At 54.6% G+C, this 13423-nt stretch overlaps 4 protein-coding genes across 4 annotated transcripts in view; 1 reads left to right on the top strand and 3 right to left on the bottom strand.

Annotated features, from left to right (window-relative positions):
* MAPKAPK3 (MAPK activated protein kinase 3) overlaps positions 1–9486 on the bottom strand; it is a 37416-nt gene extending 27930 nt beyond the window's left edge. The window contains exon 1 of the mRNA XM_027120921.1: positions 9381–9486. The gene's annotated coding sequence lies outside the window, so the exon portion shown is untranslated. The remainder of the gene's footprint in view (positions 1–9380) is intronic.
* On the bottom strand, positions 1806–9488 carry LOC113627928 (dolichyl-diphosphooligosaccharide--protein glycosyltransferase subunit 4-like). Its single transcript, XM_027120930.1, has 3 exons — positions 9381–9488; positions 3847–4008; positions 1806–2312 (listed from the first exon to the last, which is right to left on the bottom strand). Exon 3 carries the CDS (start codon positions 1994–1996, stop codon positions 1910–1912), a length of 87 nt encoding a protein of 28 aa, XP_026976731.1. The 5' UTR covers positions 1997–2312; positions 3847–4008; positions 9381–9488; the 3' UTR covers positions 1806–1909.
* Positions 4896–10156, top strand: CISH (cytokine inducible SH2 containing protein). The gene is made up of 3 exons (XM_027120929.1): positions 4896–5324; positions 8096–8316; positions 8556–10156. The coding sequence occupies exons 1-3, from the start codon at positions 5305–5307 to the stop codon at positions 9077–9079; spliced, it is 765 nt and encodes a 254-aa protein (XP_026976730.1). The 5' UTR covers positions 4896–5304; the 3' UTR covers positions 9080–10156.
* The window catches only part of HEMK1 (HemK methyltransferase 1, mitochondrial release factors N(5)-glutamine), a 34541-nt gene continuing 31012 nt past the window's right edge, over positions 9895–13423 (bottom strand). The window contains exon 12 of the mRNA XM_027120924.1: positions 9895–10009. The gene's annotated coding sequence lies outside the window, so the exon portion shown is untranslated. The remainder of the gene's footprint in view (positions 10010–13423) is intronic.

Raw genomic sequence — 13423 nt, 5'->3', positions numbered from 1 at the left:
CAGCGCAAGAGTGAAATAGAATTTTGTTGTGATTCGTGTCTCTCTAGCTCCTGGTGGCTCTGCGCGTCTCTCTAGCACTGGCATCTCTACCCTTCTGTGCATCTCCTGCTCATATTCCCTTGGAATACAGCGTCCTAAGACCAGAAATCCTGAATTCCCCTTTGGTCAGATCCATCAACTCTTCACCTTATGGTTAGAGCTTTTGGTGTCATGTTTAAAAAGTCTCCTCCTCCTACCACAGTGACAGATATTCTTTATTAGCTAAGTGGTTTTCCCTTCCACATTTAGGTCTCTACTCTGAGCCCATCTTAGATTACCTTACATATTGCGAACGGGTTTTCCCATCACAGACTGTTAACTCTTATTTCACAGATGAGGAAGCTGAGAACCCACTAGAGGAAACAACTTGTCTAGAGCTGCAGAGTGTGTGGCTGTCTCCTTGGACAAATCTGCACTACTCCTGCACTTCCCTCTCGCCCCACAGCCCCGAAAGAGGTGGCTCACTTGGGACAGGGAACATGCGATTTGGGGCAAGATCCCTCTGCGAGCCTCTGCTGCCATCTACAGGCCACTAGCAGGACTGCAGGAACCGCAGCCTCTCTCCCACCCGTAGGTAACTCCTCTGTATACCTAAGTATCAAAAGGTATCTTCTGGCTTCGGAATTGGGGCCCAGCGAGCTCCCTGCCCTTAAGCCCCAACACACACATGCATGTGGATGCACGTGGATGACTGGGCAGAAGTTCCAGGAGAACAGGCACCCTCTGTGTGCAGGCATTGAGCTGGATGAGGGTGTGAGGGGCTCTTCCCTCTCTCCTTGAGGCGACCTTCAAGCTAGGAAGGTTCAGTAAAGCAGAAGCCCAGTTGACAGCCTCAACCAAGCGTACTGAGCTCTTCTTTCGGACCAGACACTGGGTAGATGCTCTATCTGGGCACCCCATGATCGCACTGGGACTGGAGGAGGGAAGGCAGTACCAATCCTGTGCAGCCTACACCAGACACACGAGTGACAAGCCCTGAGAGGTCAAGAGACCTGCCTGAGGTAAGTAGCTACCATGGTACAGCCCCTATCCCAACCCCCAAAGAACAACTCCAGGGCCCAGCTCTCACCCTCAAACTATGCCTTCCTCTCCTGTGCCTCCCTGCCCCACTCCCACATCCACATGTACACATTCTCACACATGTTCACACACATGCAATCACACCTTTACACATGTGCACATATGCACACAGAGATACATAGGCATACACATGCACACAACACACACACATTTATGCCTAGCTGGAGCCAGGACCTCTGTCCTTGAGCCCCACCTGAGAATCTGATCCAAGATCTCAGAGCCTTGCAGGAAGCCCTGTGATCCAGAAGCTACCACTGCTTGAAGGCTTGGACACTAGAGAAGGATTCTCCTTCTCCTATGGAGACGACTGGTTTGAGCCAGGTGAACCCAAAGCTGAGCAAGATCTCATTCTGGACAAGCAAGGCCCCACTCATAAGCAGGGGTCTAGAGAGCTGAGGGTGGAGGCTGGCCACTTGTCGTAGCCAAGGTCATCTCTGCGTGCTGTGATCTCTGAGCTATCTTATTTTCTAAAAATGGAGTTAGATTACAATTGTTCTAACATTTTTGTATTTTTTTTGACCACAAAAAATCTATATTTTTATATTGGAGGGAGGGAGTAGAAAAGAAAGTAGCCCCTATACTGGGCCCTATTCAGTGGCAGCTTTTTGTGCCATAGGGTTAAGGAAGACTTTGAGGAAATAAAAGTTGTTTCGACAAATCCAGGTGTAGTTGCTTTGTATATTGTGATGGGTAGAAGGGACGAAGTGAAGGGTGAAGGCCCCTCACACGCTCCATATTGCCTCAGACTATGTCCTGGAAACTTGAGGTGGAGAAAGCGCCACTTTCATTCCTACTTCTTGGGACTGTTGATGGCCATGTAGTGACAGAGAACGACAAGCAGGTTGGCGAAGATGGCCAGCTGCACATCCATGATCATGGCTGATCAGCTGGGCTTGGCTCCGACGTGGCCTGCGCACTGTATCTGTATTTTTTAAACTGGTCTCTCTTTATTAAAAATTTTAATTGCATAAGCAAAACTTGCTTGTTATAATAAATTCGAACCATATAGAAATGTAAAAAGTAAGGAATGACAATGTCTCTCCTCTTGCAGTGTCCATACCAAGGCCAGTGCTTACACAAACACACACGTTCCCCACACGGGTTCATCATAGACATGTGTTTTGCAGCTGACCCAGGGGAGTCAGAATGCATGGTTTCCCCTCGCTGCTCATGTTCCAGCAAGCATCTGCCACCTGCAAATTGATGGGAGGATTCAGTATTGGGGATGGCTGGGCCAGGGCAGGTGGGTACATGGTGGCAAACTCTGCCACACAGCTCTCCATGAGAGCTGTATGTCCAAGGGGATGAGGGCTGAGAACTTTGGAACAGCTTACAGTGACCAAGGAATCCAGTGAGTGCCTGGGTGGGGTGGTGGGGCAGCTGAAACCACTCTCTCAACACACACACACACACACACACACACACATACACACACATGTAGACATGTGGACTATTCTTTGGGGAGAGGAGAGGCTGCACATATGAAAGTTTACAGACTAAATGAGCCAGACCTTGAGGAAGGCACTGCTGTATATTATTGTGACCCATTTTGTGTCTGTTCTGGGTGGGGAAGGGCAGAGAGATCCTGCAGCAAGAATCTCGGGTGCACGGGAGGGGTTTTTCTGGAAGGAAGAATCCATGGAGATGTGGCACATGAAACTATGAGAGGAATTGCCACTGGGTGGCAGTGTGGGCCCAGCAATCAGGGCAGGAGAGGTGACAATTAGATGGCCAGAGGCAGGCACCTCAGGTAAAACAAAGGCACACCACTCTTCCCAGTATTCAGGGGAGGTGCATAGTGCTGTCAAATTTACAAAGGGCAGTTGGAGGGCAAAACCCTTGGGTCCTTTAGTTTACACACAGAACTGCACAATCACTGACTTCTGTAGGGGGCGCTTTCAAGGGGACACCTGTGGTGCCCTGATGTTGACTGTCCTGAAGGCAGGGAAGCTTCACTGAGGACCTGAAAGTTGGATCCTGAAGGATGTCTAGGAGTTGGCTTGTAATAGGAGCCTAGAGAGGAAGTGGGGGATGGGGTTGGGCCTGTGAGATCTAGGGTATATTTTACCCTCTCTATGCCTCATTTTTATCACCTGTAAAGAGGGGACAATATGTAGTAGTTAGGCAATGAAATGGGGCTGGAAATTGCTGAGAGCATCTGGCACATAGTAAGCATTCAGTAAAGTAATCATAGTTAGAGGGAAAGGGCAATCTCGGGGTAGAGAGCTTGGGATTTGTCGCCAGGGGGACCAAGGTTCAAATCCAGCTCTGTTGCTTGGCAGCTGTGAAGCCCCTTTGTCTTCATTAGTAATGTGGAGCAGTAGACAGTTCCTACTGGAGGAACGGCACCTATACAGGGGCTCCATGCTGGGCTCTCCAGGTGCCCCAGCCATCGAAGTGGCAATGAGGTCTCTACACCCATCTCCACCCCATGCAAGCAGCTTCTGGCCTACTCAGGAGGACTGGTGGGGCAACACTGAAGCTCAACTTCCCTTCAGGAAATTTACAGAGAAGTGGGTTTCCTGAAGTCATTTCTCATCTTAACCAGTTTATTTTGTCATTTTGTCCTGTTTCACGGGGTTTTGCTTTTGGACCCCTCTGTCTTCCATCCCCTCCCAGGCAGGGCAAGCTCAGCCCTGTCTGCCTTGGGAAAACCTGGATACTGCCATTTAGGCTTCTGGACCCTGCCAGGAGTCTGTCATCCCTGCTAGGGGATCTGAAGCTTACCTTCTTTCTGGGGAACCTGGGGGTACACACCGGTAAGTTGGAAGGGGGGAGTGGACCCTGCCACTTCTCCAATTCTCTCCCTCTCCTTCTGGTCCAAGGGCTTAGAGGAGGTGTGTGCAGCCCCTAGGGTCTTTCAAGATGTTCCCTGGTGAGTCCAGTGAACTGGGAAAAGGTGGAGAGGATCAAGGGTAGGAGCATGGGCTTCTGACTTTTGTTCCCTGGGGCTCGGCATAATGGGGGTAATACCAGCTGTTGAGAATCAAATGTATCAAGTGCTCCATGTAGATGGGAGGGGGTGTCACTGATCCTTCTCTCTACCGTTACCCCCCACCTTCAGTTTATCTCTGGGTGTTTGGAGCTCCAGGTCTCTCTCCCACATTTTTAGGGAACCCACCAACCCAGAGACACATGTGAACTGTCCTGTGGGGTGAGCTGGGGGCCTGCCTGCCCCTCAAGTCGGTAGTCATTTCTTCCCTGATTGGAGGGCCGGCCAGAGGACAGGCTGGGGCCGAGACTGGATGGCCCTGCCTGGTGCAAAGGTTGGGATGGTGCCTTCTCCCCCAGCTCTCAGTGAAAACGTTCTCGCCTGGATCCTCTTGGCTGTGGTGGCCGCAGGCTTGACCCCCGTGAAGCTGCGCGTATCTGAGTACTCCCTCTGTACCCCTTCCCTCCCCTAATGTCCCTCTCCAAACCACACCCTTTGCCACCCACCTCCCCAGAAACAGAGTCCAGGGGTCCAAGTGCAGCCCACAGGGGGCCCCCGCACACCAGACAGACCGCCTTGGAGGAGCCGCTAGCTGGGCGGACAGGCCGGTGACCGCGCCCTCGTGCTGCCACCGGTTCTACAGAGAGATAAGGGGGCCTGTTCCCAACGAAGCGGAGTGCCCGAAAGAAATCTGGGCTCCGGTAGGTAGAGCACCTGCACCTCCCTAGCCCTCTTCAACCTGGACTTTCCCTAATGTTCTCTAGGTCACTCTCAACCCGGCTTGGTCACGTCAGCCTCGGGTCCAAGCGCTGTAATTGGCCCTGCGTGACCACTCGGCTCCACCTCCTGCGCTGCGATTGGTCGGCGCGCGGAGCCCCGCCCCACTTTCCTGGAAAGTTCTTGGAAATCTGTCAAAGGTGTTTCCTTTAGCGGCCCTCGGCCGCAGACCAGGGAACCGACTCCCTCGCCTGCACCCCTCCCCGCCCGGCCGCACAGCCGGCGGTTCTAGGAAGACGTCGCTTCCGGGAAGGGCTGGGACACAGAGGACAAAAGATTAGGCTGCTCGCCCCGCCCTCCCGGCCCGCCCCACGCGCCCTCCCGGCCGGCCCGCGCCGCCACCTCTCAGTCCCGACCCGCCACTCGTGCGCCCCAGGAGCCTGCCTTGCGAGCGCGACCCGCGCCCACTGGCTCCCTCCAGCAGCCGCCGTCAGGCCAAGCCCCAGCTCCGGAGCAGCCGCTGCCGCTGACGTGACATGGTCCTCTGCGTTCAGGGGTAAGCGCGGCTCTCCGCCCCCGCCCAGCTCTGCGCCAGCACGCGGCAGAGTACTGGCCTCGTGCTAGCTGCCGAGCATTAAGAGGACTTGACCGGTCGGAAATGATCGAGCGCGGAAAGACCTCGAGAGAGACAACAGGGAAGGGTGACAACATCGTCACCACCTCTACTGGCACTGTGGGTAGGGAAACTGGGGGTTGGCTGGCGACAGGAGAAACAGGGTGGGCTAAGCGTGGGAGAACGTAGACGCCTCAGGCAGCGCGTCCTCCAAGGCGTGGCTCACCTGCCCAGCCGTCTGGGCCCGGAGCGCTCTATCCTAGCCTGACGGCCCAACAGTCTACTGTGACCTTGGGCCAGCCCCTGCCCTTCTCTGTCCTGTCATCCACTCTCCTGCCTCGGCTAGCAATTAGGCTGTTCTTAGGAAGCCAGCCTGAGATCCTTGCCTCTCCCCTGGTTGGCACCTGCTGAACAAGCAGCTGTTGGGAGAGCCTAGGTTTGGCCCAGTCCTGCCTGAGGTACCCCCACAATGTCCTCAGCCCTCCTCTCAGCCCAAAATGGGATCCCAATGTGAGAAGGACCTTGGCTCCTGCCTCCCTTCTCCAAGTTTCCCAAAATGTGGGGGTGGGGTGGGGACTGATAAGACAGAGTCTTGGCCTCAGCTGAGCATTCTTGGCACATTCCTTCTGGCCAGAGCCTCAGGATCCCCTTCAACCAAGGGTCTGATGCTCTCCAAACTGATCTGACAGGAGCTCAGAAGGTTCCAGGGAGAATGAAAGAAGATGTGAATGGGTGCTCCACAGCAGGGAAAGCAAGATTTTTAAGACCTACACACACACACAGCCACAGACCAGCTGGTGCCCTCCTGAAGTAGGGTGCAGGGATTCCCAATTGTAGGTATGTGTTGTCAGCTTTGCTGAGGGATCCCCGTTTAGGGCTAAGTTTGCCTCATTGGCTTATGTGCCCAGGCAGAACTCACAGGCTGGGCTCCACAGCAGGCACACACACATACTGGCCACCCACACCTGGAACATAACAGCCACCGCCACGACAATGACACCTCCCATACTCCTAGAAGGCTCCTGGGCCTGAGCTGAGCTCTGGGTTCCAGCAGGCAGGCCACCAATCAGTTCCTTGAAACTCAGCCTCTAGCTCCCCAACAGGGATTCCAGAGCTCCCGTAGTACAGCCAGGGTAGGGGTGGAAAAGTATTAGCAGGCTGTGGTATGCTAGGGTCTTATGGCCCCTTCTCTTGAGTGGTCACGGGCCCCTGATTTGTTAAAATCTTCTAAGAGTCACCTATAACCTACACTGTATAACTTACACTGTCAGATCTGGTTCCTCTGCCTGACTCCTGCTGCCAGTTCCTGCCCACCTCTTCCTGCCTCGTAAGCAGTACCTGTCAGTGTTTACCCATACCATCATCTCAGCCTGCGGTGCCTTCCCCGCTACTCCTTCCTTTAGCCTGGCAGACTCAGCTCAGGAACAGGCAGACCCTGACTTCCCCCTAACATTCTTTGCTTTTATGACTTTGGGTTATGAGTTCTCCTTTAGGGGAGCGCCCAGGGTTTCATTATTTGGTGTCTTGAGGCCAGCGGAGAACCAGACCCAAGACCCAAGGATTTATTTTGTGATGAGTGGGAGAGGACCAGCAGTCTCTTCCTTGGGAACCAGGGCCATGCCCCTCAATCCCAGGAAGCCCCAGGATCACCATGCTGGGTGGGCTTCCCCTAAAGGGAAGCTACTGCTCAGATTGGGGCCAGTTCAGCAACCCAACTCTAGCCATCTGAAAATATGGTGTGACCGAACCCCTCAGTGTCTGGGCTAGTAGGACCCCTCATTGAGGAGGAGGGGAAACTGACGTCTAGTGAAGAACAGTGTTTGCATAAGATCATAGTGCCTCGTAGGGCGGGCTCGTCAGGGTAGGATCTGGAATGTGGGATGAGTACCCTGCCCTTTGGTGGGAGCTCATATTTATGGGAGGTGGGACTTGTCAGTGCCTTTAGAGGCCACTGTCTATCCTATACCCTCAGCTGGGAGGAGGAGAGAACAGGATTGGTGTCTGACCTGTTTGGGGATATTATTCCAGGCCCTAAGCCCTGGCCAGTGTGGACCTAGGTCCCTCTGACAGATACTCCTATCTGTGGGGAGGTAGCATGTGACCAATCCCTCGGCTCAACCAGGACAAGTGCCATTTAATTGGCCCACCACTGCCAGGAGGGCACCACTGTGAAGCCTCTTTGTACTGGATCCTGTCAGTGTGGTGAGAACACCAACTGGCCACTGTGAGCTAGAGATGCCTATAGAGAATGAAGTGTATTTGGTTGGTGCAAAATAGAGAGATTACAGTTGACCCTTCGTATCTGCAGATGCGAAACCCATGGATATGGAGGGCCCAAAGTATTCACTGTACTATGCCATTCATATAAGGGACTTCAGCATCCGCAGATTTTCATATCCACGGGGGCTCCCAGAACCAATCCCCCGCGGATACTGAGGGATGACTGTAATTACTGTTTAATAAATGCAGGAGGGTGGAGAAGTCTCTTTCAGAAGAGGGTTCATATGTGGGGGAAGTAATCAAGGGGCCTTTTGTGATGACAAGTGGGAGTTGGGGTACTGGTCTCATTGAGCCCGTGGGTGGGCAGAGGGGAAACTAGGACTCATAGTGAGATAGACTGGCCAGAGGTCACATAGCCAGTCTGGGGCAGAGGGGATCTCTGGAAATGGGGAGAGCACAGGGCCTCCACTCAGCGCCCATCCACCTCTTTCTAGACCTTGTCCTTTGCTCGCTGTGGAGCAGATCGGGCAGCGGCCCCTGTGGCCCGAGTCCCTGGAGCTGCCCGAACCAGCTATGCAGCCTTTACCTGGTGGCGCCTTCCTGGAGGAAGAAGCAGAGGAGTCCCCAGCCCAGCCAGAGGGTGAGCCCAAGGTGCTGGACCCCGAAGAAGATCTGCTGTGCATAGCCAAGACCTTCTCGTACCTTCGGGAATCTGGTGAGTCTGAGGAGGGAGGCAGGACTTGTCCTGAAGTCTGATGGGGAAAGTTTAGCTCTGCCTGTTGTGTCTAATTTGAGAGGCATGGCTCTGGCCAGAAGAGTCTGATGGGAGAGAAGGGGTACAGCACTCCCCAGGGAGGTGTGAAGAGAGAGGCTGAGCCCTGCCTTGCCCTGGGTTGGTGCACCCAACTAATTTCCACTGTGACCAGTCTCTTAGCCCCCTCTCCACTTGCCTAGGCTGGTACTGGGGTTCCATTACGGCCAGTGAGGCCCGGCAACACCTGCAGAAGATGCCAGAGGGCACATTCCTAGTACGTGACAGCACCCACCCCAGCTACCTGTTCACATTGTCGGTCAAAACCACCCGTGGCCCCACCAACGTGCGCATTGAGTACGCCGACTCCAGCTTCCGCCTGGACTCCAACTGCCTGTCCAGGCCGCGCATCCTGGCCTTCCCAGATGTGGTCAGCCTTGTGCAGCACTATGTGGCCTCCTGTGCTGCAGATACCCGAAGTGACAGTCCTGACCTTGCAACCACCCAAGCCCTGCCTACCCCTAAGGAAGATGCACCTGGTGACCCAGCACTGCCTGCTACTGCTGTACACCTAAAACTGGTGCAGCCCTTTGTGCGCAAAAGCAGCACCCGAAGCCTGCAGCACCTATGCCGCCTCGTCATCAACCGTCTGGTGGCCGATGTGGACTGCCTGCCACTACCCCGGCGCATGGCTGACTACCTCCGACAGTACCCCTTCCAGCTCTGACCCAGCCAAGCAACCGCCTAGCCTCACCCAGCCAGACCCTGGAGGGGACACCGGCTCCAGCTGGACTTGGGCTCCCACTATCCCTCCTCCAGTCTTCCTGGTGCCACATGCATCTGGCAGCTGGACCAGGAAGGGTCTGCAGGAACAAGGCTGGGGGTGAGGGGTAGGGAGGAGTGTCACACGACTTGGAGGTCAGTGCCCTCAGCTCCCATGTGGCTCCATTGTGGTGGGCCATGTGACAGAAGAGGGGACTGGCAGGACCTCGTCTCACCCTGTGGGCTGGGCCCAGGCCCCAACTCACCTGCTGTGGCCTCCTGAACTGCGTAGACTTGGCCGGCCCTGGTTTCTCAGTCCACAGCGTGGGGCAGGCCCCCTCCTTTCAGCCAGCCTCTGTCTCAGGGGGGATGGCAGCCAGAGGAACTGAGGTTGACACTGACAGTCCCCTTCTGCGGGAGCAGGCCAGGCTGGGGGACGGCACAGTTATATAGTATTTATTTATTTATTCTCCTTGGGTTGGAGAGCCAACCCCACCTCTCTGCCTGAGCCCTGAGTGCTCCAGAGACCCCAGCCCTGCCTCAGCTTCTCTGGTTCCTCCCGGCCGAGAGCCTCTTCCTGAGATGTGTTGCTGGACCCAAGGCAGTCCTGGGTGTCCTGGCGCTGACCCACCCACCTGTGAAGGTGTCCACCCTCTTCTGCCTCCAGCCCTGTTTTGGGAGGATGGGTGAATAAACAAGAAAAGAGAGCCAAAGTGTTAGCGCCTTGCAGAACCTGCTACTCACCCCCTTGCAGGGCAGAGCCCTGTCTGCACAGAGCTGGTCTCGCTGGGGCACAGGCCCTGCATGAGTGTGGGTGCCGTGTCAGGGAGGGGCATGGTAGTTTGAGGACTGCCACTCCACCTCTGCTGGGTCTGCTTCCTGCCCAGGAAGGTGCCTGCACATGAAAGAGGGAAAGAAAAATACATATCTGATAAGACTTTATAAAATAATCGTTTCTAAAAAAAAAAAAACCCACAGTTTGGTAGTCATTTTTTTTTCACTGATTTTTCTGTAATGACAATAAAATTGTACCTTTCATTTATGGAGCCCTCAGTGGGGCCTCTTTTGAGTTGTACACAGTTTGTCCCCTTTGATCTTACTATCATTATCCCCCACTTTACATCTGGGTCAGCAGAGGCCCAGAGACCTATGTGGCAGAGCAGGCCCTGCTAGGGCACCCAGTAAAGAGTGGAGGGGATAGCAAGAAGCCTTTCTCCACTCATTCCCTATTTTCCCCTTGGAGGGTGGGATGCAGGAGATGAAGGCCAGTTGGATTGCCTGCAGGGTCACTGCCCAGTGTCAGGTGGGGGGTGGTGGCAGAGGAGCACCAGGTCGGAGAGATGTGTAAACAGGTGATGTCAATTAAAGGTTGAAAGTGGAGAATACTAGGCGGATGGGGACTGTGGACTACTCCTGGGGGCAGCGTCTTTTGAGATGAGGAGACCAACAATCAGAGAAGTCAGGGCCAGTCATTCCAAGGAGAAGGTACAGGGCATGCCAAGGCACCAGGGCGTGACTGGGAAGCTTATATTCCTGACCACAAGGAGGCCTGGGGAAGGGTCATTCTGTGCAGTGGGGTGGAACAGTTGAGTTGTGGATAGTGGCCAGTAAGCTGGCAGGGTCTGGCCTGGGATGGGGCTAATGGGGCTCTGGTCTAGGCTGATTTGAGTTTGGGTACTCTCTCACTCAGGGTCCTGCATATCAGAAGTAGGTGAAAAAGCAATTAAAATGAAAACGCTCTCCATCATCTGATGGTCTGCCTTTGGAGCACTTCAGCACCTGGAATCCCACTATGTCCTGAAATTTTCTGCACCTTTACTTGAGTAACTCACAGGAATGCTCCTGTGAACCTCATTCATAGCCTTTAACCCTTATTTTAGAAACAGTTCTAACCTTTCTATCTTCTTAGCCCTTAGACAATTAAAAGCTGCAGATTAGAAGAGGCAAATGTCGGCAGATTGAAGGCAGGAAGGTGTGAGGAGTGACAATGTTGATGACGAGGAGGAGGCAGGAAAGGATAAAAATCAAGAACTATGGGGCTTCCCTGGTGGTGCAGTGGTTGAGAGTCCGCCTGCTGATGCAGGGGACGCGGGTTCGTGCCCCGGTCAGGGAAGATCCCACATGCCGCGGAGCGGCTGGGCCCGTGAGCCATGGCCGCTAAGCCTGCGTGTCCGGAGCCTGTGCTCCGCAACGAGAGAGGCCACAACCGTGAGAGGCCGGCGTATCGCAAAAAAAATAAATCAAGAACTATGGAGGCACAGAACCTTGGGGGCACGGAGATAGTTGTGGGAAAGAATGGAGCTGATGTTGGGTGAGAGTGAACAAGAAGTGGGTGAGGGCTGTCTTTATCGGAGTGGTGCCCAGGCCCACGTGTCCCGCCTGGTGCCTTCTCCATTGCTGGCTGCAGGGCCCAACAAACACCTCCTCCAGGTCACCATGACCCTGCCAGGGATGTCTGCAGTTCCTCATTGTTTCAGCCTGGATCCCAGCCCCTTGATGATTCCCAAAATACCTGAGGTGACCCCTCTGTCTGCTCCACCCCGAGATCTGAGTCACCCAGTGGGTAGGTAGCAGACACAGAAGGGCCAAAGGCAGGCTCTTCACCACCTGGTGCCATGACCCAGACAGAAAGTGCTGGAGCAGGAGGAAGCCCTTCGTTGTCCACAGAGGGGACACGTCTCAGGGTGCCCACCGGGTGCTGGCAACAGACAAGGGCTTTGCACCTCATGTAATGCTCACCACAACCCTGGGAGTAGGTCTAAATATTACCCATATTTCACAGATGAGGAAACTGAGGCCCAGAGGGGACAAGGGACTGGCTGAGGAGGTGAGGCACAGAGCAGAGCTAAGCCTGAGGGGTCCTGACTGCCCACCTGCCCCTGCACTGCTACATGAGGTGGCGAGGACGGGCAGCTGGGGTAGGGGGGCAGCTTTCAGGTGAGTTGTTCTTGGATGCTGGCTTTATCCCCTCGCGTTCCTGCCTGCTAAGGTCTCTGGAGCCACTGGCCTGACCAAAAGGGTCCTATCCCATTCCCTGTCGCCTCAGCCCAAGCCAGGGTCCAGCTCTTGCCTGAGGAGGGCCTACCAGCTACTTCTGACCCCTGATACTTTTCTGCTTCAATTTTTTCTTTTTTTTTTTGGCTGCACTGCGCAGCATGTGGGATCTTAGTTCCCCAACTAGGGATCGAACCCACAGCCCCTGCCTTGGAAGCATGGAGTCTTAACCACTGGACTGCCAGGGAAGTCCCAATCTGCTTCAATCTTATTTTCATGTTTCCCTACCAAGGGAGTGAGTGACACCTACTTAGAACAGGATCAGTGGAGAGCATGTCATCGGGCCCTAGACCCAAGTCAGAGACCCAGCCTAACAGATGCTGAAAATCCTCTGGTCACTGCAATCACCCCTGGGTGGCTCTGGGCTGGTGAAAGGAGCACACCTACCAGCACTGACCGAGGAGGAAGAAAGGAGCTGACTGGAGGGCGCACAGGACCCTGCACAACATACAAACAATAACTGATGGTAACCCTTTACCAATTAAGTCCTTCACCAGCACACATGCTCTTTGGGCACAAACTGGGCCAGACTCCATTCGGGCCCTGGGGACACAGCAGGGAATAAGATGGACACACTCCCCATCCTTGTGGGACTCATGGGCTGGTACGCGAGAGATAAACAAGTAAACAAATGGGCACTCAGGATGAGTTTTGAGAGTGAAAGGAAAGCAAAGCAGGAGGCAGGGAAGAAAGTACTTTGGGTGTGGGGACACTGCTGCCGATGAGAGGGTCGGGGAAAGCTCTGGAGCAGGGTGGCACTGAGCCTGGACACCCGAGCAAAGAGCAGGAACTGGCTATGCAGACAACTTAGAGAAAGGACATCCCAGGTGGAAGGAGCTCCAGTGCAATGGCCCTGAGGCAGGAACAAACCTGGTGTGACCAGAAGATGGCTGGCTGCCCAGGAGGGCTGAGGAGACAGAGCGCGGGTGGAGAGGGCAGAGGGTGCACATGCATTGTGCTCTGGTGCGGTGGAGCGCCCCTTCAGTGTTTAGCAGGGACAAGCTATGATCCAGTGCTCAGTTCTAAGGAGTGAACCTGTCAGCTGGGGGTGGGGGGGATGGCCCCACAAGGGCCTGGGGGCCAGAGGCCAGAAAGAGGTTGAGAGGTATGGGATATGGAGGAGTAGGGTGTGGTGGAGAGCAGAGGAGGCGAGGTGATCCTGGGTGCGGTTCGTGCCCCATTAAGTTCTCACTGCAGCCTCGCACACCAGCAGAGGTTGTCCCCATTTACAGCAGAAGAGGTAAGACTCAGAGAG

The sequence above is a fragment of the Aethalodelphis obliquidens genome, unplaced genomic scaffold (genome assembly GCF_003676395.1).
Source record: "Aethalodelphis obliquidens isolate GAN/ISIS:26980383/991018 unplaced genomic scaffold, ASM367639v1 scaffold22, whole genome shotgun sequence".
In the NCBI taxonomy this organism is placed as follows: Eukaryota; Metazoa; Chordata; class Mammalia; order Artiodactyla; family Delphinidae; genus Aethalodelphis; species Aethalodelphis obliquidens.
The sequence above is the reverse complement of the archived record's forward strand: the minus strand, read 5'-3'. Positions and strand labels throughout refer to the sequence as shown.